Source organism: Nerophis lumbriciformis, linkage group LG27 (genome assembly GCF_033978685.3).
Source record: "Nerophis lumbriciformis linkage group LG27, RoL_Nlum_v2.1, whole genome shotgun sequence".
Taxonomy (NCBI): Eukaryota; Metazoa; Chordata; class Actinopteri; order Syngnathiformes; family Syngnathidae; genus Nerophis; species Nerophis lumbriciformis.
This window is the reverse complement of record NC_084574.2, coordinates 12,392,908-12,416,585: the sequence shown is the minus strand read 5'-3', so window position 1 is coordinate 12,416,585 and position 23,678 is coordinate 12,392,908. Positions and strand designations below refer to the sequence as shown.

The 23,678-nt window shown below is 39.1% G+C and overlaps 1 protein-coding gene across 1 annotated transcript; it reads left to right on the top strand.

Annotated features, from left to right (window-relative positions):
- Positions 1-437: 437 nt before the first annotated feature.
- LOC133570150 (beta-2-glycoprotein 1-like) lies at positions 438-23,467 on the top strand. The gene is made up of 8 exons (XM_061922858.2): positions 438-799; positions 921-1,097; positions 1,163-1,259; positions 7,103-7,179; positions 7,245-7,433; positions 11,376-11,555; positions 16,692-16,889; positions 23,278-23,467. The coding sequence occupies exons 1-8, from the start codon at positions 733-735 to the stop codon at positions 23,340-23,342; spliced, it is 1,050 nt and encodes a 349-aa protein (XP_061778842.2). The 5' UTR covers positions 438-732; the 3' UTR covers positions 23,343-23,467.
- Positions 23,468-23,678: the final 211 nt, after the last annotated feature.

Here is a 23,678-nt window from a genome sequence, read left to right as displayed (position 1 = left end):
AGGAACTTCTGATCCTAATTCAGACTCCCAAATTAGAGCTCCCGTTTTCTTATTGATTTTATAATGTATATTTGTATAATGTGTGTGTTCTGAAATAGTGACAGAAAATAGAACAAGGATGGACAATTCAACCCTTAACTCAACAATGAGTAGATGAGTGTTATGTGTGTGTATATGTGTAAATAAATGAACACTGAAATTCAAGTATTTATTTTATTTATATATATATATATATATATATATATAGCTAGAATTCACTGAAAGTCAAGTATTTCTTATATATATATATATATATATATATATATATATATATATATATCTTAACCACGCCCCCAACCACGCCCCCCGCCCCACCCCCGACCACGCCCCCGCCCCTCACCCCCCACCTCCCGAAATCGGAGGTCTCAAGGTTGGCAAGTATGGGTTTTGATTCCCGGGAATTGGTATCGATTCACACATGAAAGATACCCATTCCTACTCTCAGTCAGTGGGTATTTGTGGACCCGGGCTGGGCAGGAACCTTGCACAAGGCCTGCCACTAGTCTGGACTGTTTTGTCTCAATATTTTAGTCAACTTTAGAGGGTTGCGTGTTGCCGGAATCAAAACCAAAAGCAGGATAATCTGCAAGCAACAAGTGCACACCTCTTATCTGTTTACTTTGGGACAAGCGCAAACAGTGAACGGACATTACTTATCACCACAGGAAAGAACTCTGTACTTTTATACTCAGCATGGAATGGATATATTTGTTGCTCTTATGCAAATTCCTCTCCACCGCGACCACAGAAGAACACAACGGTAATTTATTTGTCCCATTTTGATTCCCCACATGATGAAGTGTATACAGTTGGTAAAGGAACCTAACTAGGATAGAACCGATTGTCGTAGTCTAATTTACTTCTGTCATTTCTCCCGGCAGTGTGTTCAATGCCCAAACTGGGTGTCCACGTTAAAGCTGTCCATCAGCAGAGGTACTTTAGTCCCGGTGCAGAGTTTCTGCTGTCGTGTGAAATGGGATACACGTCCATGTTTGGCCCCCGAACAATTGTATGTACAGAGCGTGGAGAGTGGACCAAAACCATGTTCATGTGCTGCGGTGGGTCTCAGACTCTGCTATTTGTCCATGTTTCTTGCTTCGCTCTGATGTAGTCTCTCTTGTAGCAAAACGATGTCCTTATCCACGCCCACCGGTCAATGGAGAAATACACTACCAGGATACGGTGTACAACAGTACAATCAACTACACCTGCCATGAGGGGTAAAGCAAATAAATTCTGTTGGGGTTGTGGTAATGACGCACTTTGAAAATAATAAACCGTCTGTTATGCGCACTGATTTGAATCCGACTTGAATCGTGGACAAGACGACAGCTTTGCCTTGCAGAATGTCAACATATTCTTAAATGCTGCAGCAACAACTCCTCCAGCCAGCTATTGTTTGTATTTCGTCTTGTGGCTTCTTCCCGGAAGTGGAAAAACAGTGGTGGTCAACCAAGTACGCAAGGGGCCTAGATCTTCCAGAAAAAAACAGATACGAGCAAAAAAATCTAACAATGCAATGGAATACAAACCCCGTTTCCATTTGAGTTGGGGAATTGGGGCGGTATAGCTCGGTTGGTAGAGCGGCCGTGCCAGCAACTTGAGGGTTGCAGGTTCGATCCCCGCTTCCGCCATCCTAGTCACTGCCGTTGTGTCCTTGGGCAAGACACTTTACCCACCTGCTCCCAGTGCCACCCACACTGGTTTAAATGTAACTTAGATATTGGGTTTCACAATGTAAAGCGCTTTGAGTCACTTGAGAAAAAGCGCTATATAAATGTAATTCACTTCAGTTCAATTGTGTTGGATGTAAATATAAACGGAATACAATGATTTGAAAATCCTTTTCAACCCATATTCAATTGAATGCAGTACAAAGACAAGATATTTGATGTTCAAACTCATAAACTTTTTTTTTTTTTTGCAAATAATAATTAACTTAAAATTTCATGGCTAAAGTAGTTGGGAAAGGGCATGTTTACCACTGTGTTACATCACTTTTTCTTTTAACAACACTCAATAAACGATTGGGAACTGAGGAAACTAATTGTTGAAGCTTTGAAAGTGGAATTCTTTCCCATTCTTGTTTTATTTAGAGCTTCAGTCGTTCAACAGTCCGGGGTCTCCGCTGTCGTATTTTACGCTTCATAATGCGCCACACATTTTCGATGGGAGACAGGTCTGGACTGCAGGCGGGCCAGGAAAGTACCCGCACTCTTTTTTTACGAAGCCACGCTGTTGTAACACGTGCTGAATGTGGCTTGGCATTGTCTTGCAGAAATAAGCAAGGGCGTGATTGAAAAAGACAGCGCTTAGATGGCAGCATATGTTGTTCCAAAACCTGTATGTACCTTTCAACATTAATGGTGCCTTCACAGATGTGTAAGTTACCCATGCCTTGGGCACTAATGCACCCCCATACCATCACAGATGCTGGTTTTTGAACTTTGCGTTGATAACAGTCTGGATGGTTCGCTTCCACTTTGGTCCGGATGACACAATGTCGAATATTTCCAAAAACAATTTGAAATGTGGACTCGTTAGACCACAGAACACTTTTCCACTTTGTATGAGTCCATCTTAGATGATCTCGGGCCCAGAGAAGCCGGCGGCGTTTCTGGATGTTGTTGATAAATGGCTTTCGCTTTGCATAGTAGAGCTTTAACTTGCACTTACAGATGTAGCGACCAACTGTATTTAGTGACAGTAGTTTTCTGAAGTGTTCCTGAGCCCATGTGGTGATATCCTTTAGAGATTGATGTCGGTTTTTGATACAGTGCTGTCCGAGGGATCGAAGGTCACGGTCATTCAATGTTGGTTTCCGGCCATTACGTGGAGTGTTTTCTCTAGATTCTCTGAACCTTTTGATGATATTATGGACCATAGATGTAAAAATCCCTAAATTTCTTGCAATTGCACTTTGAGAAACGTTGTTCTTAAACTGTATGACAATTTGCTCACGCAGTTGTGGACAAAGGGGTGTACGTCACCCCATCCTTTCTTGTGAAAGACTGAGCATTTTTTGGGAAGCTGTTTTTATACCCAATCATGGCACTCACCTGTTCCCAATTAGCCTGCACACCTGTGGGATGTTCCAAATAAGTGTTTGATGAGCATTCCTCAACTTTATCAGTATTTATTGCCACCTTTCCCAACTTCTTTGTCACGTGTTGCTGGCATCAAATTCTAAACTTAATGATTATTTGCAACAACAACAAAAAAATGTTTATCAGTTTGAACATCAAATATGTTGTCTTTGTAGCATATTCAACTGAATATGGGTTGAAAATGATTTGCAAATCATTGTATTCCGTTTATATTTACATCTAACACAATTTCCCAACTCATATGGAAACGTGGTTGGTAGATCCATATACTGTATCAAAAAAAAGCTTTGCCGAGTGACACCAAGGATTATACGTCGGCTGCGTTTCCAGACTTATCGTATGCGTGCCATTTTTCTCGTAGTCGTTTCGTAAAATCTAGCATTCCTCCCTTTTTAATTACCCCCCAAAGGAACGTTTATCCATTTTGTGATTTGAACGGTTCCTACAGCCCAAAACAACACAATCATAGGGCATTTTTCTTTAAAAAAAAAAAAAAAAGAAGGCTAAATGACGCCAATAGTACCCATTGAAAACACAAGCTGGCTGGACCACCACGCATATTTAATTAGCCGGACGTGAGCCTGACATGACGTCATGAAAATCCTAAACACCAATCACCGAAGCCGCACACAGAGCAGACTCAACCAAAGTGCCTCTAGGTCAGTGATTCTTAACCTTGTTGGAGCTATCGAAACCCACCGTTTTCATATGCACATTCACCGAACCCTTCTTAAAAGGGGAACATTATCACAATTTCAGAAGGGTTAAAACCATTAAAAATCAGTTCCCAGTGGCTTATTATATTTTTCGAAGTTTTTTTCAAAATTTTACCCATCACGCAATATCCCTAAAAAAAGCTTCAAAGTGCCTGATTTTAACCATCGTTATAAACACCCGTCCATTTTCCTGTGACGTCACATAGTGAAGCCAACACAAACAAACATGGCGGAAAGAACAGCAAGCTATAGCGACATTAGCTCGGATTCAGACTCGGATTTCAGCGGCTTAAGCGATTCAACAGATTACGCATGTATTGAAACGGATGGTTGTAGTGTGGAGGCAGGTAGCGAAAACGAAATTGAAGAAGAAACTGAAGCTATTGAGCCATATCGGTTTGAACCGTATGCAAGCGAAACCTACGAAAACGACACGACAGCCAGCGACACGGGAGAAAGCGAGGACGAATTCGGCGATCGCCTTCTAACCAACGATTGGTATGTGTTTGTTTGGCATTAAAAGAAACTAACAACTATGAACTAGGTTTACAGCATATGAAATACATTTGGCAACAACATGCACTTTGAGAGTGCAGCCCAATTTTCATCAATTAATATATTCTGTAGACATACCCTCATCCGCGCTCTTTTCCTGAAAGCTGATCTGTCCAGTTTTGGAGTTGATGTCAGCAGGCCAGGGAAGCTAGGGTCGATAGGGGGTTTAGCTCGCTCGTCTGTGGGAACAAACTGCTGCCATTGCTTGCCGTGCTACCGAGGTCCTTTGTCCCTGAATTGCTCACACACTCCGGCAGATTCAATGGGGGTCTGGCAGCAGATTTCTTTGACTTTATCGTTGGAAATGCATCTGCTTTGAGTGTCGCAGGATATCCACACATTCTTGCCATCTCTGTCGTAGCATAGCTTTCGTCGGTAAAGTGTGCGGAACAAACGTCCAATTTCTTGCCACTTTCGCATCTTTGGGCCACTGGTGCAACTTGAATCCGTCCCTGTTCGTGTTGTTACACCCTCCGACAACACACCGACGAGGCATGATGTCTCCAAGGTACGGAAAACAGTCGAAAAAACGCAAAATAACAGAGCTGATTTGACTCGGTGTTTGAGAAAATGGCGGATTACTTCCCAATGTGACGTCACGTTGTGACATCATCGCTCCGAGAGCGAATATTAGAAAGGCGTTTAATTCGCCAAAATTCACCCATTTAGAGTTCGGAAATCGGTTAAAAAAATATATGGTCTTTTTTCTGCAACATCAAGGTATATATTGACGCTTACATAGGTCTGGTGATAATGTTCCCCTTTAATTGAAAAATAAAATGTGGGGTTTTTTTCAAATTCAAGACAAAGTTGTATTTTTTTTTTTTTTTACTGGTGCACAAAATGAACCGCGCATGAACATCACTTTGTTCAAAGAACAAAACCAACACAGTGCATCAACTCACGACAAATTACATTACAATTAATGTATTTTATTATTTTATTTTTATTTATTTATTTTTTTGTTTAATTTAATGCTAATTCGGATAAAATATTATGCATATGTGTATAACAAGTTTATATACAAAACCCAAAACCAGTGAAGTTGGCACTTTGTGTAGATGGTAAATAAAAACAGAATACAATGATTTGCAAATCCTTCCCAACCTATAACCAATTAAATAGACTGCAAAGACAAGATACTTTATGTTCGAACTGGTAGACTTTGTTATTTTTTGCAAATATTAGCTCATTTGGAATTTAATGTTTCCAAAAAGTGGGCACACGTGGCAAAAAAAGACTGATAAAGTTGAGGAATGCTCATTATGCACTTATTTGGAACATCCCACGGGTGAACAGACTAATTGGGAACAGGTGGGTGCCATGATTGGGTATAAAAGCAGCTTCCATGAAATGCTCAGCCATTCACAAACAAGGATGGGGCGAGGGTCACCACTTTGTCAACAAATGCGTGAGCAAATTGTCCAAAAGTTTAAGAACAACATTTCTCAACCAGCTATTGCAAGGAATTTAGGGATTTTACCATCTACAGTCCGTAATATCATCAAAAGGTTCAGAGAATATGGAGAAATCACTGCACGTAAGCAGCAAGGCCGTGACCTTCGATCCCTCAGGTGGTACTAAATCAAAAACCGACATCAGTGTGTAAAGGATATCACCACATAGGCTCAGGAACACTTCAGAAAACCACTGTCAGTAAATACAGTTCGTCGCTACATCTGTAAGTGCAAGTTAAAACTCTACTATGCAAAGCGAAAGCCAATTATCAACAACACCCAGACACACTGCTGGCTTCGCTGGGCCCGAGCTCATCTAAGATGGACTGATACAAAGTGGGAAAGTGTTCTGTGGTCTGACGAGTCCACATTTCAAATTGTTTTTGGAAACTGTGGACGTCGTGTCCTCCGGACCAAAGAGGAGAAGAACCATCCGGACTGTTATTGTCAAAGTTGAAAAGCCAGCATCTGTGATGGTATGGGGGTGTATTAGAGCCCAAGGCATGGGTACACATCTGTTACACATCTGTGAAGGCGCCATTAATGCTGAAAGGTACATACAGGTTTTGGAGCAACATATGTTGCCATTCAAGCAACGTTATCATGGACGCCCCTGCTTATTTCAGCAAGACAATGCCAAGCCACGTGTTACAACAGCGTGGCTTCAAAGTAAAAGAGTGGCCTGCCTGTAGTCCAGACCTGTCTTCCATTAAAAATGTGTGGCGCAATATGAAGCCTAAAATACGAAAACGGTGACCCCCGGACTGTTGAACAACTTAAGCTGTACATCAAGCAAGAATGGGAATGAATTCCACTTGAAAAGCTTCAAAAATTGGTCTCCTCAGTTCCCAAACGTTTACTGAGTGTTGTTAAAAGGAAAGGCCATGTAACACAGTGGTAAAAATGCTCCTGTGCCAACTTTATTGCAATGTGTTGCTGCCATTAAATTCTAAGTTAATGATTATTTGCTAAACAAAATGTAGTTTCTCAGTTGGAAGATTAAGTATCTTGTTTTTGCAGTCTATTCAATTGAATATAAGTTGAAAAGGATTTGCAAATCATTGTGTTCTGTTTTTATTTACCATTTACACATCGTGCCAAATTAACTGGTTTTGGGTTTTGTACATACAAATTATTTAGTCGTGGGCTGTGGAAGCGCAAATAAATGTTTTCTTCTAATTGAGAAGCACTGCCTTAAAGTCAAAAATGAATTGTTATCTCTCCACAGGTACACTTTGTCTGGGCCCAGCAGTGCTAAATGCCAAGCCAATGGAACATGGAGCGCATCCAAACCAGAGTGCAAACGTACATTTAACAATAAACATTCTAACGGTATTTTTAGCACTAATATGTTTTCCCTCCCCTGTCAGCTGTGACATGTGGTCTCGCTCCAATACCCAAGTTTGGTCTGATCATTTATAATAAGAAGATCAGAGGAAATACCACTCATTTCGGCACTCATGGGACATACAAGTGCCTGCCTCCTTATGCCGTCTTTGGAAACGCGCATGCAGAATGCACTGCTCATGGAAACTGGACCCAGACACCTGAATGTCGAGGTACACTTCTCTCCTGTTCTTCTACCGACACTGGGCCCCATTCAGCAACTGTTCTTAAAGGGGAACATTATCACCAGACCTATGTAAGCGTCAATATATACCTTGATGTTGCAGAAAAAAGTGAAGCGACTGGGATGGGAATCAGCACTTCCAAGTCCGAGTCCATGGTTCTCGCCCGGAAAAGGGTGGAGTGCCATCTCCGGGTTGGGGAGGAGATCTTGCCCCAAGTGGAGGAGTTCAAGTACCTCGGAGTCTTGTTCACGAGTGAGGGAAGAGTGGATCGTGAGATCGACAGGCGGATCGGCGCGGCGTCTTCAGTAATGCGGACGCTGTATCGATCCGTTGTGGTGAAGAAGGAGCTGAGCCGGAAGGCAAAGCTCTCAATTTACCGGTCGATCTACGTTCCCATCCTCACCTATGGTCATGAGCTTTGGGTCATGACCGAAAAGGACAAGATCACGGGTACAAGCGGCCGAAATGAGTTTCCTCCGCCGGGTGGCGGGGCTCTCCCTTAGAGATAGGGTGAGGAGCTCTGTCATCCAAGGGGAGCTCAAAGTAAAGCCGCTGATCCTCCACATCGAGAGGAGCCAGATGAGGTGGTTCGGGCATCTGGTCAGGATGCCACCCGAACGCCTCCCTAGGGAGGTGTTTCGGGCACGTCCGATCGGTAGGAGGCCACGGGGAAGACCCAGGACACGTTGGGAAGACTATGTCTCCCGGCTGGGCTGGGAACGCCACGGGATCCCCCGGGAGGAGCTGGACGAAGTGGCTGGGGAGAGGGAAGTCTGGGCTTCCCTGCTTAGGCTGCTGCCCCCGCGACCCGACCTCGGATAAGCGGAAGAAGATGGATGGATGGATGGATGGATGTTGCAGAAAAAAGACCATATATTTTTTTAACCGATTTCCGAACTCTAAATGGGTGAATTTTGGTGAATTAAACGCCTTTCTAATATTCGCTCTCGGAGTGATGACGTCACAACGTGGCGTCACATCGGGAAGCAATCCGCCATTTTCTCAAACACATTACAAACACAGAGTCAAATCAGCTCTGTTATTTTCCGTTTTTTCGACTGTTTTCCGTACCTTGGAGACATCATGCCTCGTCGGTGTGTTGTCGGAGGGTGTAACAACACGAACAGGGACGGGTTCAAGTTGCACCAGTGGCCCAAAGATGCGAAAGTGGCAAGAAATTGGACGTTTGTTCCGCACACTTCACCGACGAAAGCTATGCTACGACAGAGATGGCATAGAAGAATATCGACCCTAGCTTCCCTGGCCTGCTGACATCAACTCCAAAACTGGACAGATCAGCTTTCAGGAAAAGATAGGGGATGAGGGTATGTCTACAGAATATATTAATTGATGAAAATTGGGCTGTCTGCACTCTCAAAGTGCATGTTGTTGCCAAATGTATTTCATATGCTGTAAACCTAGTTCATAGTTGTTAGTTTCCTTTAATGCCAAACAAACACATACCAATCGTTGGTTAGAAGGCGATCGCCGAATTCGTCCTCGCTTTCTCCCGTGTCGCTGGCTGTCGTGTCGTTTTCGTCGGTTTCGCTTGCATACGGTTCAAACCGATATGGCTCAATAGCTTCAGTTTCTTCTTCAATTTCGTTTTTGCTACCTGCCTCCACACTACAACCATCCGTTTCAATACATGCGTAATCTGTTGAATCGCTTAAGCCGCTGAAATCCGAGTCTGAATCCGAGCTAATGTCGCTATAGCTTGCTGTTCTTTCCGCCATGTTTGTTTGTATTGGCATCACTGTGTGACGTCACAGGAAAATGGACGGGTGTATATAACGATGGTTAAAATCAGGCACTTTGAAGCTTTTTTTAGGGATATTGCGTGATGGGTAAAATTTTGAAAAAAACTTCGAAAAATAAATTAAGCCACTGGGAACTGATTTTTAATGGTTTTAACCCTTCTGAAATTGTGATAATGTTCCCCTTTAAACGTACATTTTGACATTATGTATTTCCCCCATGGTAATCTGTAATCTGTTTGTGTTTTCTCCGTGTGTCTGATGTTCGGCTGTGCCCTTACATGGGGGAATTAAGGTATGTTTACCTATGCAAATGACGGAATTAGGGTGTTTACATATGCATATTGTGGAAATAAGGGCATGTTTATATGCAAATTATGATAGAGGCGCTAACCATTTGGCATTCAGCAATTTAAGAACAGCAGGTAGGAACAATTTGGCTGTTGAAGAACACTCTAGTTGCCCGCTAACGATTAGAGCTCTACTTGCCAACTACCGAATATTGCTGTAGTTGCCAGCTAGCTATTAGCGCTGTAGTAACAGCTAGTAATTGGTTCTCTAGTTGCCAGCTAGTGATTAGCGCTGTAGTAACAGTTAGTGATTGGTTCTCTAGTTGCCAGCTAGTGATTCACGCTGTTGTGACAGCTAGTAATTGGTTCTCTAGTTGCCAGCTAGTGATTAGCGCTGTAGTAACAGCTAGTGATTGGTTCTCTAGTTGCCAGCTAGTGATTAGCGCTGTAGTAAGAGCTAGTGATTGGTTCTCTAGTTGCCAGCCAGTGATTAGCGCTGTTGTGACAGCTAGTAATTGGTTCTCTAGTTGCCAGCTAGTGATTAGCGCTGTTGTGACAGCTAGTAACTGGTTCTCTAGTTGCCAGCTAGTGATTAGCGCAGTAGTAACAGTTAGCAATTGGTTCTCTAGTTACCAGCTAGTGATTAGCGCTGTTGTGACAGCTAGTAATTGATTCTCTACTTGCCAGATAGTGATTAGCGCTGTAGTAACAGCTAGTGATTGGTTCTCTAGTTGCCAGCTAGTGATTAGCGCTGAAGTGACAGCTAGTAATTGGTTCTCTAGTTGCCAGCTAGTGATTAGTGCTGTTGTGACAGCTAGTAATTGGTTCTCTAGTTGCCAGATAGTGATTAGCGCTGTAGTAACAGCTAGTGATTGGTTCTCTAGTTGCCAGCTAGTGATTAGCGCTGAAGTGACAGCTAGTAATTGGTTCTCTAGTTGCCAGCTAGTGATTAGTGCTGTTGTGACAGCTAGTAATTGGTTCTCTAGTTGCCAGATAGTGATTAGCGCTGTAGTAACAGCTAGTGATTGGTTCTCTAGTTGCCAGCTAGTGATTAGCGCTGTTGTGACAGCTAGTAATTGATTCTCTACTTGCCAGCTAGTGATTAGCGCTGTAGTAACAGCTAGTGATTGGTTCTCTAGTTGCCAGCTAGTGATTAGCGCTGAAGTGACAGCTAGTAATTGGTTCTCTAGTTGCCAGCTAGTGATTAGTGCTGTTGTGACAGCTAGTAATTGGTTCTCTAGTTACCAGCTAGTGATTAGCGCTGAAGTGACAGCTAGTAATTGGTTCTCTAGTTTCCAGCTAGTGATTAGCACTGTTGTGACAGCTAGTAATTGGTTCTCTAGTTGCCAGCTAGTGATTACCGCTGTTGTGACAGCTAGTAATTGGTTCTATAGTTGCCAGCTAGTGATTAGCGCTGTAGTGACAGCTAGTGATTTGTGCTCCAGTTGCCAGCTAGCGATTAGCGTCGGCCACGTCATACAGGGGAAAGGCGATGACAATTCTAAGGGCCAACAACCCATTAGGGCCCACACTGCCACACACGCACAGGCAATGAACGGGGTAGAGGGGCCCACACCGGTATACTTTCAAGAAACCCAGAATTCCTAACAACTGCCCTGATTACCGCTATAGTTGCCAGCTAGCAATTAGTGCGCTAGTTGCCAGCTAGCAGATAATACCATATCCTTTGAATATTTTAGTATTGCCCAATAACCGGGTGCCCTCGAGACCAGTTTAATTTAAAACACAATTGTACACAAGATATATAGGGGTCAGTTTGAGGGTCTCTGGCGTGGAAAAAGTTGAAGACCCCTGGTTTACACCGTACAGAAAAGTAGTTGTGTTTTAAAAACCTCCGATATTTATTCCCCGACTCTTTTCAGTGGTCACATGTCCTCCACCGGAGAACATTACCAATGGGTTCATGTCTGCCGAGGACAAGAGACTTTACTTCCTCACGGAGATCGTCAGCTACGGCTGCAATGGCGACTACGAGCTGGAAGGAAGCTTCCAAACTGTTTGTCAGAAGAATGGAGAATGGTCTGACAAGCCAGCCTGCAAAGGTACATCATATACTATGTTTGACCGATGAAGTTTTTGTGTGTTTAGCTCTATGAACAAGCCAATCACAACAATGCATACTTGCCGACCTTGAGACCTCCGATTTCGGGAGGTGGGGGGCGTGGTCGGGGCGGGGTTGGGGGCGTGGTTAAGAGGGGAGGAGTATATTTACAGCTAGAATTCACAAAGTCAAGTATTTCTTATATATATATATACACACACACACACACACACACAGGTAAAAGCCAGTAAATTAGAATATTTTGAAAAACTTGATTTATTTCAGTAATTGCATTCAAAAGGTGTAACTTGTACATTATATTTATTCATTGCACACAGACTGATGCATTCAAATGTTTATTTCATTTAATTTTGATGATTTGAAGTGGCAACAAATGAAAATCCAAAATTCCGTGTGTCACAAAATTAGAATATTACTTAAGGCTAATACAAAAAAGGGATTTTTAGAAATGTTGGCCAACTGAAAAGTATGAAAATGAAAAATATGAGCATGTACAATACTCAATACTTGGTTGGAGCTCCTTTTGCCTCAATTACTGCGTTAATGCGGCGTGGCATGGAGTCGATGAGTTTCTGGCACTGCTCAGGTGTTATGAGAGCCCAGGTTGCTCTGATAGTGGCCTTCAACTCTTCTGCGTTTTTGGGTCTGGCATTCTGCATCTTCCTTTTCACAATACCCCACAGATTTTCTATGGGGCTAAGGTCAGGGGAGTTGGCGGGCCAATTTAGAACAGAAATACCATGGTCCGTAAACCAGGCACGGGTAGATTTTGCGCTGGGTGCAGGCGCCAAGTCCTGTTGGAACTTGAAATCTCCATCTCCATAGAGCAGGTCAGCAGCAGGAAGCATGAAGTGCTCTAAAACTTGCTGGTAGACGGCTGCGTTGACCCTGGATCTCAGGAAACAGAGTGGACCGACACCAGTAGATGACATGGCACCCCAAACCATCACCCAACCATGCAAATTTTGCATTTCCTTTGGAAATCGAGGTCCCAGAGTCTGGAGGAAGACAGGAGAGGCACAGGATCCACGTTGCCTGAAGTCTAGTGTAAAGTTTCCACCATCAGTGATGGTTTGGGGTGCCATGTCATCTGCTGGTGTTGGTCCACTCTGTTTCCTGAGATCCAGGGTCAACGCAGCCGTCTACCAGCAGGTTTTAGAGCACTTCATGCTTCCTGCTGCTGACCTGCTCTATGGAGATGGAGATTTCAAGTTCCAACAGGACTTGGCGCCTGCACACAGCGCAAAATCTACCCGTGCCTGGTTTACGGACCATGGTATTTCTGTTCTAAATTGGCCCGCCAACTCCCCTGACCTTAGCCCCATAGAAAATCTGTGGGGTATTGTAAAAAGGAAGATGCAGAATGCCAGACCCAAAAACGCAGAAGAGTTGAAGGCCACTATCAGAGCAACCTGGGCTCTCATAACACCTGAGCAGTGCCAGAAACTCATCGACTCCATGCCACGCCGCATTAACGCAGTAATTGAGGCAAAAGGAGCTCCAACCAAGTATTGAGTATTGTACATGCTCATATTTTTCATTTTCATACTTTTCAGTTGGCCAACATTTCTAAAAATCCCTTTTTTGTATTAGCCTTAAGTAATATTCAAATTTTGTGACACACGGAATTTTGGATTTTCATTTGTTGCCACTTCAAATCATCAAAATTAAATGAAATAAACATTTGAATGCATCAGTCTGTGTGCAATGAATAAATATAATGTACAAGTTACACCTTTTGAATGCAATTACTGAAATAAATCAAGTTTTTCAAAATATTCTAATTTACTGGCTTTTACCTGTATATATATATATATGTATATATATATATATATATATATATATATATATATATATATATATATATATATATAAGAGAAATACTTGAATTTCAGTGTTCATTTATTTACACATTTACACACACATAGCACTCATCTACTCATTGTTGAGTTAAGGGTTGAATTGTCCATCCTTGTTCTATTCTCTGTCACTATTTTTCTAACCATGCTGAACACCCTCTCTGATGATGCATTCTGCTTCGTCTCCTTGTTGTGTGCGCAGTTGTGCACTGCACTCTCTAAAAGCCCTAGATGTTAATGTCACATATGCATGTACAGTAGATGGCAGTATTGTGCTGTTTAAGAGTGTCACAACATTGTGTGTTTACGGCAGACGAACTGCTTTACGGTAGACAAAAACGTGACTGCTGTTGTTGTGTGTTGTTGCCGCGCTGGGAGGACGTTAATGAAACTGCCTAACAATAAACCCACATAAGAAACTAAGAACTCGCCCTCGATCATTCTACAGTTATAACGTGATTGGGCAGGCATGCTGTTTATATTGTGGGAAAGCGGACGTGAAAACAGGCTGTCGACACGTCACTCAGGTCCGCCTGAATTTCGGGAGAAAATTTGTCCCGGGAGGTTTTCAGGAGAGGCGCTGAATTTCGGGAGTCTCCCGGAAAATCCGGGAGGGTTGGCAAGTATGCAACAATGATACTATATTGCAGGGGACCTAATTTACATGGCACATTCTAATAATACTATGACAGAAAAAAACATAAACAAGTGGAATATAAGAGCATACAGGTGTAATGTAACGAGAACATGTAATACTGACAATAATAACGCAAAAAAAAAAACATGCAGGCAGTTTTTCTTACTTCAAAACTGTCATTGCTCAAAAAATAATAAAACCTTAAAATGGACAGACTGATCTGAAGTTGATCTAGAGCAGGGGTCCCCAAACTACGGCCCGCCACGGTCCACAATCCAGACCCAAGGGGGAAAAAATGTGTTTTGTTTATTTATTTATTTTAAATCTGACCTGTCCAGCCACTCAGCAAATCATATTGTTGATGTATATGCACATATCTACTGTACAGATTTACTTTACAAAAGAGGGCGTGGTGGATACTTTTTTGTTGTTGCCCTATTTGTATTTGACTTTATTAAATGAATATATTTAGGAGTGGATAGAAAGAAGAAGAAAAATATAATATATAACATTGTGGAAGTTGCGTCCCAGCAGTTCCACTGTTAGACACAGCACCAAAACCGAGCGTGCAGTTTTTAACCAGGTTTTAATGTATATCGATTTTATCAAAACTTTTCTCTCCAGCAGGACGCAACTTTTCAGCCACGTCCGTATTCTCTCTCCCCTCCTGCTCCCGGCCGCTCACTGTTAAAGACAACAGATGATTAGATTAACACGTACCACCTGTGAAATCTAATCACCTGCCAGCTGTGTCTCGCCGTCCGCACATGCCAGACCCCTATCCGATGGTGCTCGTCCTTCGCACCATAGACAGAGGCGGTGACCTTTGCTCCTGCAGGCCACACCTCCCTCCACAAACATATATATGTATGCACCGTATTTTGCGGACTATATGGTGCACTTATAATCCTTTAATTTTCTCAAAAATGTGCGCCTTATAACCCGGTGCGCCTAATGTACGGAATAATTCTGGTTGTGCTTACCGACCTTGAAGCTATTGTATTTGGTCCATGGTGTAATGATAAGTGTGACCGGTAGATGGCAGTCACACATAAGAGATACACCAACACTTTAAATGTTCCACTGACAATATAGAACAGGGGTGTCAAACTCAAATACAGAGTGGGCCTAAATTTAAAACTGGACAAAGCCGCGGGCCAAGGTTGAATAAATTAACCTTTTTGATAGGGACCTAAACAAGTTTTGCATTAAATATTGAACAAGCAAGGCTTATATAACTTTATAGTGACATGCAAAATCGAGTTTCAAATAATAATAATAATAATTAAAAAATATCAATGGCATATCAAATACAATTTATACAAACATTGAAGGCCTCTTTTCTATTTGCAGCCTTCTGAGGTAAATATCAACATTAACTTTTTCCACAGGCTAATACATTTGAAAATAAAATAATGAATAAACCAACCATTCTGGACTTTAAACTGCTCAGTTTGCAACACACTGATCTAATCTGATGTGCCCAAGCCAGATACCTGCCATCTTTTCTTGGATGATAGTTCATTAATCTCGGGGCTCAGGCTTTGAGCTGAGGCAACCTTCATTATCGAACAAAGGTGTTCATCAGTCATTATACCTCGTAGACCACCCGGACCACAGTCTTGGGGGTGTGCCTTACAGGCACTGCTTTTAACGTCCTCTACGAGCTGTTGTCACGTCCGCTTTTCATCCCTTCTAACAACGTGCCCGCCCAGTCACAAGAAATGTGCGGCTTCTGTACGCACACACACGTGAATGCAACACATATTTCATCAACAGCGATACAGTTTACACTGAGGGTGGCCGTATAAGCAACTTTAACATTGTTAGAAATATACGCCACACTGTGAACCCACACCAAACAAGAATGACAAACACATTTCGGGAGAACATCCGCACCGTAACACAACATAAACACAACAGAACAAATACCCAGAACCCTTTGCAGCACTAACTCTTCCGGGACGCTACAAAATACAAAAAGGGACGTGACGATTTTCGGGAAGGGCACTGAAGTTTGACACCCATGATATAGAACATTACACACGGGCTCCAATTACTTCACAACAAAGAATCAATTTTTGAATGCATGGGGTTTCTTTTTTTATTTTATTTGTTTTTAAGGCCTAAACTTAAAACATACAACTTTATGGGAAAGGGTGGATCTGAAGTTGATTTAAATTTAAGTGTCAAAGGAAATTATTAATGGATGACTTATTTTAACACTTTAATGACTGGGATCCTTTTGGGTCCCCGGGACCTTCAACCTTCACCAAAATTGATGGGAGCTTCAATGGTTACATTATATGTTGTATTGTATACCAAACTGGTCCCCGCATTCTTTCATTTTTCAGTGAGCGGCCTTCAGTGGAAAACGTTTACACATCCGTGCTATATTTTCAGCCACGTCCGTATCCTCTCTCCCCTCCTGCTCCCGGCCGCTTACTGTTAAAGACAACAGATGATTAGATTAACACGTACCACCTGTGAAATCTAATCACCTGCCAGCTGTGTCTCGCCGTCCGCACATGCCCCGCCTCTGTCTATGGTGCGAAGGACGAGCACCATAGACAGAAATAGTAGAACTCATTTGAGGTATTGTTGTTCCTGTGACATGCAGCTCCATGCAGCATCGACATAAAAAGAGGAAGAATATTGTACAACGAAAAAAAAGTCTGGATTGAAGCCCTGCAGCCTAACAGAGTCCTCCATCGTGACATTGTGTCCGTCTACTGCATGGCTCAAGACAGGAAGTGCGGCTATGCTGTGTCGACCCAGTGCATTGATGGAAAGCTCCAAATCCCTGAATGCTTCGAAGGTAACGTACGGCCGGGGTTCTTAACCTTTGTGACGTCGGGGGCCCCGCTTTTCCACAACAGAGGCCCACTCAAATAACAACAGTTAATGAGTAATCTTACTCTTGAGTTTGATTATATCTAACCTACTTACAGTTTACAACCATGTCGAATGCTATGAAAGCATGTGTTAATCACAAATATAAATAAAGACAGGGTTTGGCAACCTAAAATGTTGACAGAGCCATATTAGACCAAAAATTAAAAATTAAAATCTGTCTGGAGCCGCAAAAAATGAAAAGTGTGATAATGAAAGCAACACATGATGTAAGTGTCTATATTTGTTGTATTAGCCTACTATTAAAATTACTTTAAAAGTTTTATATAGAAGACAACACATGATGTAAGTGTCTATATTAGTTATATTAGCCTACTATTAAAATTACTTTAAAAGTTTTATATAGAAGACAACACATGATGTAAGGGTCTATATTAGTTATATTAGCCTACTATCAACATGACTTTATTTAGGTATTCCTAAAACAAATTTGTTTTAGGAATTTTTATTGACCTGCAAAAGGCTTTCGATACCATTGATCACCAGATTTTGGTAAACAAACTGGAAAACTATGGCATAAGGGGAGTGGCAGGGAAATGGCTGAAGAGCTACTTGAATGAGAGACAGCAGATTGTTCAGATCGACCAACATCAATCTACACTCATGAACATAACCTGTGGAGTCCCCCAGAGGTCGATACTGGGACCCACACTATTTATAATGTATATCAATGAAATATGTAAAGTATCAACACTGCTGAAGTTCATCCTCTTTGCTGACGACACAACCATTACATGTGCAGGTGACGACGTAAAGCAACTTCTGGCCTCTGTAACTGAGGAGATGATCAAGTTAAAAACGTGGTTTAATACCAACAAATTGTCTCTGAATTTAAAGAAGACCAAAATCATGCTCTTTAGCAATCGCAAAAGTGAAATACCCATCAGGATTGTTATTGATGATACACTAATAGAATATGTTCAACAAAATTCATTCTTAGGAGTGGTAATAGATGAAAATATATCATGGAAGCCTCATATAAATTACCTGAGGACAAAAGTTGCTAAATGTGTTGGAATGATGAGGAGATCATGTCATTTATTGAACACCAATGCTCTGCTTTTATTGTATCATTCATTTATTATGTCCTATCTAAACTATTGTGTTGAAGTCTGGGGAAATTGTTATAAATCTCATCTACAGCCTTTAGTCACTCTGCAGAAAAAGGCCATTAGGATTGTGTCCAATGTTCACTACTTACATCATTCAAATCCACTAATCATGGAGTTAAAGCAACTTAAACTGCACGATGTGATCAATTTTAAAACTGCTCAAATTATGTTTAGGGCATCCCAAAACTCTCTACCATCCAATATACAAAACCTATTCCAGGATAGAGATGCTCATCATAGTTACAGTCTACGAGGAAACAACAAATTATATTTTCCTAAATTTAGAACAACTTTAAAATCAATGTGCATTTCAGTGCGTGGAGTCAGTCTGTGGAACAACTTAGGGGAAGAGTTAAAAACCTGTTCTAACATGATTACATTTAAAAGACTGTTTAAAAAAGAAGTACTGAAGAAGTATGAGGAGGAAAGAGAGTGATGCCCTCAGCACAGAGCGATGGGAGAGAGGTGTATGGTCAGAGAGTGTTTGGGCCTGTGTGTGTGTGTAAGTGTGTATGTGTGTGTGTGTGTGTGTGTGTGTTTTGTCTCGTCTCGTCTTGTTTTATAGTAACAGTGGTACTATTGTATTGTTAGTGTACAGGAGCTTTTCTTGTTTTTGTTTGTATAGTATTGTTCTTGTATTATATTGTTTATGTTAAATGTGGAATGAGTGAGAGGGGTTGGGATATTATAAGCATCTGCTTCATCCAACACCTTTTCAAGCCTTGCATAAATGTCCCTGCCAAAATGTTGTGTTGTTGTACTGTGCAGGTTTGAAATAAATAATTCAATCAAAAACTTTAAAAGTCTTATATAAGTGTTATAATGAAGACAACACATGATGTAAGTGTCTATATTAGTTATGTTAGCCTACTATCAAAATGACTTTAAAAGTGTTATAATTAAGACAACACATGATGTAAGTGTCTATATTAGCTGTATTAGCCTACTATCAAAATGACTTAAAAAGTCTTATGTAAGTGTTATAATGAAGACAACACATGATGTAAGTGTCTATATCAGTTATATTAGCCTACTATTAAAATTACTTTAAAAGTTTTATATAGAAGACAACACATGATGTAAGGGTCTATATTAGTTATATTAGCCTACTATCAACATGACTTTAAAAGTCTTATATAAGTGTTATAATGAAGACAACACATGATGTAAGTGTCTATATTAGTTATGTTAGCCTACTATCAAAATGACTTTAAAAGTGTTAAAATTAAGACAACACATGATGTAAGTGTCTATATTAGCTGTATTAGCCTACTATCAAAATGACTTTAAAAGTCTTATGTAAGTGTTATAATGAAGACAACACATGATGTGTCTATATTAGTTATCTTAGCCTACTATCAAAATGACTTTAAAAGTCTTATATAAGTGCGATAATGAAGGCAACACATGATGTAAGTGTCTATATCAGTTATAATAGCCTACTATCAAAATTACTTTAAAAGTCTTATATAAGTGTTATAATGAAGACAACACATGATGTAAGTGTCTATATTAGTTATGTTAGCCTACTATCAAAATGACTTTAAAAGTCTTATATAAGTGTGATAATGAAGGCAACACATGATGTAAGTGTCTATATTAGCCTACTATTAAAATTACTTTAAAAGTTTTATATAAGTTTTATAATGAAGACAACACATGATGTAAGGGTCTATATTAGCTGTATTAGCCTACTATCAACATGACTTTAAAAGTCTTATATAAGTGCTATAATGAAGACAACCCATGATGTAAGTGTCTATATTAGTTATGTTAGCCTACTATCAAAATGACTTTAAAAGTGTTATAATTAAGACAACACATGATGTAAGTGTCTATATTAGCTGTATTAGCCTACTATCAAAATGACTTTAAAAGTCTTATGTAAGTGTTATAATGAAGACAACACATGATGTAAGTGTCTATATTAGTTATATTAGCCTACTATCAAAATGACTTTAAAAGTGTTATAATTAAGACAACACATGATGTAAGTGTCTATATTAGCTGTATTAGCCTACTATCAAAATGACTTTAAAAGTCTTATGTAAGTGTTATAATGAAGACAACACATGATGTAAGTGTCTATATTAGTTATATTAGCCTACTATCAAAATGACTTTAAAAGTCTTAAATAAGTGCGATAATGAAGGCAACACATGATATAAGTGTCTATATCAGTTATAATAGCCTACTATCAAAATGACTTTAAAAGTCTTATATAAGTGCTATAATGAAGACAACCCATGATGTAAGTGTCTATATTAGTTATATTAGCCTACTATCAAAATTACTTTAAAAGTCTTATATAAGTGCGATAATGAAGGCAACACATGATGTAAGTGTCTATATCAGTTATAATAGCCTACTATCAAAATGACTTTAAAAGTCTTATATAAGTGCTATAATGAAGACAACCCATGATGTAAGTGTCTAGATTAGTTATATTAGCCTACTATCAAAATTAATTTAAAAGTCTTATATAAGTGCGATAATGAAGGCAACACATGATGTAAGTGTCTATATTAGTTATATTAGCGTACTATCAAAATGACTTTAAAAGTCTTATATAAGTGTGATAATGAAGGCAACACATGTGTCTGTATTAGTTATATTAGCCTACTATCAAAATTACTTTAAAAGTCTTATGTAAGTGTTATAATGAAGACAACACATGATGTAAGTGTCTATATTAGTTATATTAGCCTACTATCAAATGACTTTAAAAGTCTTATATAAGTGCGATAATGAAGACAACACATGATGTAAGTGTCTATATAAGTTATATTAACCTACTATCAAAATGACTTTAAAAGTGTTATAATTAAGACAATACATGATGTAAGTGTCTATATTAGCTGTATTAGCCTACTATCAAAATGACTTTAAAAGTCTTATGTAAGTGTTATAATGAAGACAACACATGATGTAAGTGTCTATATTAGTTATATTAGCCTACTATCAAAATGACTTTAAAAGTGTTATAATTAAGACAACACATGATGTAAGTGTCTATATTAGCTGTATTAGCCTACTATCAAAATGACTTTAAAAGTCTTAAGTGTTATAATGAAGACAACACATGATGTAAGTGTCTATATTAGTTATATTAGCCTACTATCAAAATGACTTTAAAAGTCTTATATAAGTGCGATAATGAAGGCAACACATGATGTAAGTGTCTATATCAGTTATAATAGCCTACTATCAAAATGACTTTAAAAGTCTTATATAAGTGCTATAATGAAGACAACCCATGATGTAAGTGTCTATATTAGTTATATTAGCCTACTATCAAAATTAATTTAAAAGTCTTATATAAGTGCGATAATGAAGGCAACACATGATGTAAGTATCTATATTAGTTATATTAGCGTACTATCAAAATGACTTTAAAAGTCTTATATAAGTGTGATAATGAAGGCAACACATGATGTGTCTGTATTAGTTATATTACCCTACTATCAAAATTACTTTAAAAGTCTTATATAAGTGCGATAATGAAGACAACACATGATGTAAGTGTCTATATAAGTTATATTAACCTACTATCAAAATGACTTTAAAAGTGTTATAATTAAGACAATACATGATGTAAGTGTCTATATTAGCTGTATTAGCCTACTATCAAAATGACTTTAAAAGTCTTATATAAGTGTGATAATGAAGGCAACACATGATGTGTCTGTATTAGTTATATTAGCCTACTATCAAAATTACTTTAAAAGTCTTATGTAAGTGTTATAATAAAGACAACACATGATGTAAGTGTCTATATTAGTTATATTAGCCTACTATCAAATGACTTTAAAAGTCTTATATAAGTGCGATAATGAAGACAACACATGATGTAAGTGTCTATATAAGTTATATTAACCTACTATCAAAATGACTTTAAAAGTGTTATAATTAAGACAATACATGATGTAAGTGTCTATATTAGCTGTATTAGCCTACTATCAAAATGACTTTAAAAGTCTTATGTAAGTGTTATAATGAAGACAACACATGATGTAAGTGTCTATATTAGTTATATTAGCCTACTATCAAAATGACTTTAAAAGTGTTATAATTAAGACAACACATGATGTAAGTGTCTATATTAGCTGTATTAGCCTACTATCAAAATGACTTTAAAAGTCTTAAGTGTTATAATGAAGACAACACATGATGTAAGTGTCTATATTAGTTGTATTAGCCTACTATCAAAATGACTTTAAAAGTCTTATATAAGTGCGATAATGAAGGCAACACATGATGTGTCTATATCAGTTATAATAGCCTACTATCAAAATGACTTTAAAAGTCTTATATAAGTGCTATAATGAAGACAACCCATGATGTAAGTGTCTATATTAGTTATATTAGCCTACTATCAAAATTAATTTAAAAGTCTTATATAAGTGCGATAATGAAGGCAACACATGATGTAAGTATCTATATTAGTTATATTAGCGTACTATCAAAATGACTTTAAAAGTCTTATATAAGTGTGATAATGAAGGCAACACATGATGTGTCTGTATTAGTTATATTACCCTACTATCAAAATTACTTTAAAAGTCTTATATAAGTGCGATAATGAAGACAACACATGATGTAAGTGTCTATATAAGTTATATTAACCTACTATCAAAATGACTTTAAAAGTGTTATAATTAAGACAATACATGATGTAAGTGTCTATATTAGCTGTATTAGCCTACTATCAAAATGACTTTAAAAGTCTTATGTAAGTGTTATAATGAAGACAACACATGATGTAAGTGTCTATATTAGCTGTATTAGCCTACTATCAAAATGACTTTAAAAGTCTTATGTAAGTGTTATAATGAAGACAACACATGATGTAAGTGTCTATATTAGTTATATTAGCCTACTTTTAAAATGACTTTAAAAGTCTTAAATAAGTGCGATAATGAAGACAACACATGATGTAAGTGTCTATATTAGACAAACGGAAAACAATTCCTGACAACATAAGCCGGGCAACAATTTCAATTCAGCTGCAACAGATGTACAATTGTTAACTGATGGATAACGATACAGCTTCAAAACTATCAGATTATTCACACGCACACTAAAAAAACTGTGTATGACTTGTGTATGTTTAACTTTTTTTTTTTTTTTTTTTTTTAAATAAGTTATTCTAACTTATTTTTATTTGTGTTTTTTTTCCAGAGCCAAACAGCACTCACTACAGCCTTTATTCACATTCTCTTCCATCTGAAATAGAAGAGTGCTAGGATGACACCGCGGTCCTCTTATCACATCATTGGAATACTTTAAGTGATATCATCTTGGTCTCCAAAAATAAAGTATATTTTCTCACTTAAGTATGTGTGTGGTGTCAATAAAATACAAATGATACCGCAAAGGCAGCATCACTTGCATTTCTTTCAACAGTATCAATCAATCAATGTTTATTTATATAGCCCTAAATCACAAGTGTCTCAAAGGGCTGCACAAGCCACAACGACATCCTCGGTTCAGATCCCACATCACGGCAAGGAAAAACTCAACTCAGTGGGATGACAATGAGAAACCTTGGAGAGGACCGCAGATGTGGGGGGCCCAAGGTA